The sequence below is a fragment of the Penaeus japonicus genome, unplaced genomic scaffold, assembly GCF_977035675.1.
Source record: "Penaeus japonicus unplaced genomic scaffold, GWHDUDI00000001_assembly GWHDUDI00000002, whole genome shotgun sequence".
Classification (NCBI taxonomy): Eukaryota; Metazoa; Arthropoda; class Malacostraca; order Decapoda; family Penaeidae; genus Penaeus; species Penaeus japonicus.
Genome location: NW_028234404.1, coordinates 50427550 through 50431725, shown reverse-complemented (window position 1 = coordinate 50431725; position 4176 = coordinate 50427550). Strand labels below are relative to the sequence as shown.

The following is a 4176-nucleotide window of genomic DNA, read 5'->3' as shown; positions in this document are numbered from 1 at the left end:
ACCTTCAACCTATTAATCATTTCTTATGTAAATACATAGCCAGCTGCTTTATATCTCGTGTGTTGTTCACAAAGCAACATATTATGTAACCTGTGATTTGATTACATCCAGAACACTTCGAAATGAATATACAGCGTTCTTCTACATCAATTTAGCAGATGGACCCTATAAATGGGCTTCTATAACTTATTCTCAACATTTCTGTTCACTTTACAAAAAAAAAAAAGTTCAATCGTTGTCATCTGAATAAATAACAGTTAGAAAAGTGTTTTTTCATGAACTTTTGATGAACAGAACGTGAATATAGACAATATGATTCTAACCATTCTCTACCCCTCCCCCTGCCCCCATGTTTACCTAGTATATTGGGACATCTTAGTCATCCTCTGATATGTCCTTGGGGAAGTTAGTTTGAATCGTTGAAACCTTACGTATTTTTTCCGGTACCCAATGTGGGACTTTCCTAACAAATGAATTGTAAAATAAGTATCAGTATTGTTATAGAACACTTCATTTTATATGGCAGGGATTTGCCACTCTAATGTCTCAGAAAAATAACACTAAAATATAACAACTTTAGGCAAAGATTAAAACTTTTTTCTCTCTGCTCTTATCCGGTCGGTTTGGGGCCCAATACCCAACCCAGCAACAGGATGGCACAACAGTATCTGTTTCCGGCTGAGATGACTTTATTAGGACATTTAATCTATTGATGAAAATATTGACAGTGAGCATGAAAATTGTCCGTTATACATTATACACTGGAGTATATTCCTGCAAATTAGTTTGAAAATGAACTTGCTCTATCATTCTTCACTATTTTTCATGGTAAATCTCTTCGTCAAACTGCAAATAATTACTTAAGTTTCAGCATAGTTTAATTTGAATGCAAATTAATTGAAAATGTTTACCTATGAAAATATTGTAGACAATATGTATTACAATAGGTCTTGATATATGTTTTGCATAATAACATTAGTAGTTGCCTTAGGGAAATATTGTAGACAATACGTACTGCAATAGTTTTGTATACATGTTTTGCATAATAACATTAGTAGTTACCTTAGGGAAATATTGTAGAAAATACGTACTGCAATTGTTCTTGATACATTTTTTGCATGATAACGTTAGTAGTTACCTTATGAAAATATTGTAGGTAATACGTACTGCAATAGTTCTTAATGCATTTTTTACATGATAACAATAGTGGTTACCTTATGGAAACACCCTAGACAATACGTACTGCAATAATTCTAGTACATTTTTTTGGCAACGTTACCTTAATATCAAAAGACATTTTTCACTTTAATCATTTCTAATTGATTTGACAAGTAAATAGAAATTTAACTAGATATTTCCAAATAAATTAAATATGTTAATATGATATTTCAGTTGATTCTTTCGTGCGTGAAACCTTTACACGGTAGACAGGCTTTATCATAGAGAGGGATTAAGCAAGTGAGTCGAGACCTATCTTGACCCGAGGAAACATCCTGACGTCATGTTGGGGGAGGAGTTTAGCCTTCGCCGGCTATATAAAGGAAAGTAGACTTACTGACTTCATCCTAGAGGTAACATCCTCACTAGTAACATAGCACGAAGACGAAATGGCATTTAAGGTTAGTTGCTTTTGTACTGATATGGTCAAAGCAGAAAATTGGATTTACTCATACATTTTATGTTCTTAAAGTATCATTCATCGTTTCTGGTTTTGGTTCATTATGAATTTAGAAGATAATCTGCGAGTGTTTTTTGTTTTGTTTTGTTTTTTATCGTTTCTGCAGCATAAAGGATATAATCACACTGAGCCAATCAACTCTAAAGAACATTACAGTAGTGATTAACAAGCTAGATCTTTTCATAGTCTTATAATTTATTGAAGGACTGTTAATATGCTTTTTATTGAAGTTTCCAAAAACAAAGGAGTGTTTTCAGATATCCAGCAGGTTCAAATATGACAAATTTGTATTTATTTTCTTTTATTTCACAATGATAAACCTAAAACTAAATTTTGTAACATGACAGGTACTAGCACTCTTCGCCCTTGTGGCTACTGCTTTCGCTGGCCCTCAGAGCTACGGATACGGAGCGCCTGGCCCTGCTTTCGGACCTGCCAAGTACGACTTCAACTACGCCGTCAACGACCCACCTTCTGGTAATGACTTCGGCCACCAGGAATCTCGTGATGGAGACTTCACTCAGGGTTCCTACTATGTTCGCCTTCCCGACGGTCGTCTGCAGACAGTCAACTACAATGTCGAGGGAGACTCGGGCTTCGTGGCAGAGGTCAGCTACGAGGGTCAAGCCCAATACCCAAACCAGCCACGTGCTTATACACCTGCCCCTACCTATGGTTAAAAAATATTGATTATGATTATTAATTAAGATAACATAAAGCATATAATTTAAAAATACAGTACGTATCCATACAAAATTATGATATTTATCAATAGGCCACTTTTGTACATATAGAAATATTAATAAAACGCATGAATTTATTTTGCACTTTATTAAATCTATCACTAATTACATAAGCTATTTTGTTGTACCACTTTTGGTTTGTTGATGGTTCGGGCTACATATGGCTAGGAGATATTGAATGTATTTAGTAATAGACGACTTTTGTGTATGTAGATATATATATACATGTATATGTATATGTATATATATATATATATATATATATATATATATATATATATATATATATATATATAACGAGATAGAGGTGAAAAAAGAGAAATGCTATAAAAAATAAAAAATAAACGATTTTAGTTTGCACTTTATTAAACCTATCGTACTGTTGCTGATGACATATATGAGTATATAGTGTGTACACATATATGTATATCTATAAACATATATAAATATATAAATGTATACATATAAATATATATATACATATATACATATATACATATAAATATATATATACATATATACATATATATGTATACATACATACATATATATATATATATATATATATATATATATATATATATATATATATAACCGGTATTAAGGGGCACGTGGCCCAAACACGTAATTCATTTACAAGATATGATTAGAAGATTGACTAACACGAACTCATATTCACTCAGCACACGTTATTCTTTCATATATTTTATCAAAGGAACTTATCTGACAAAAATAGGAAATAAGGAAATTTCGACTTATGTGGATATCTATGCAACTTTTCCTAGATAGTTCCCTTTCAAGCATTAGGAACAGATTATTTATAGAAAAGGTCGATAATCAACAGTCGATTATTCTGTAATTACGTAGCCCACCACTGCATGTCATGTTTGTTGTTCACATAGCAACATATTTTTAAACTTTTACTCTGAAGGCAATCAAATCACTGCGATGTATGTATCATATTTTCTCTAGCAAATTAGTAGATAATCCTTAGGTATTTTTTCTTTGTTTCCTCTTTTTACGATGGACTTCATAACATTCAAAGTGAAACTCTTCGAATTAAAAAATATAGTGTTTGATAAGCGTTTGTATTGCCATAAGTGTTTGAGTTTTATCGTTTAAAACACTAAGTATTGAAGCGAGGTTTTGGAAAATTGTCTAAGAAAAATATCAGTGCAAATATGTATTAGAGCATATTACAATATATATATATATATATATATATATATATATATATATATAAAATATATATATATATTCCTCTTCTTCAGATTTATCTAATAAAGTGTTTGAAATTATATTTGGCCAGGGTGAGGCTCAATACCAACCCAGCGCCATGCCAACATACGTCTACCTTCATCAGAAATGTGTTTGTTTACCAATTTACAAAATTCATGAATAGAAAAATTGATTGTAGAAATATTGATAGTGAAAACGGGGGTGGCACACGTTTTACATAGAATAGGGGTATTCCATTAATGTTCATTAGTTGTAAGATGATTGCGCACTTTCTTTTCATTTTCTACATTATACATGATTAATATATCGGCTTTTGGAGCAAATGACGTTATATGTTTGATCCATGGTTTAAACAGCCGTTCACAAAGTATTTGTGAAATTAAATGTAATTTAAATATACTTCAGTTAAAATAGAAATGACCTTAATATGTGCTACTTTAGAAATAGAATATATGTCCTTCAACACTTCTTAATACGCTATTACTGGATTATGACGGTAGTTATTGATGCAATATT

At 31.5% G+C, this 4176-nt stretch overlaps 1 protein-coding gene across 1 annotated transcript; it reads left to right on the top strand.

Moving 5' to 3' along the window:
- Positions 1–1564: 1564 nt before the first annotated feature.
- LOC122267396 (pro-resilin-like) lies at positions 1565–2598 on the top strand. The gene is made up of 2 exons (XM_043037437.2): positions 1565–1619; positions 2026–2598. Exons 1-2 carry the CDS (start codon positions 1608–1610, stop codon positions 2356–2358), a joined length of 345 nt encoding a protein of 114 aa, XP_042893371.1. The 5' UTR covers positions 1565–1607; the 3' UTR covers positions 2359–2598.
- The last annotated feature ends 1578 nt before the right edge of the window (positions 2599–4176 follow it).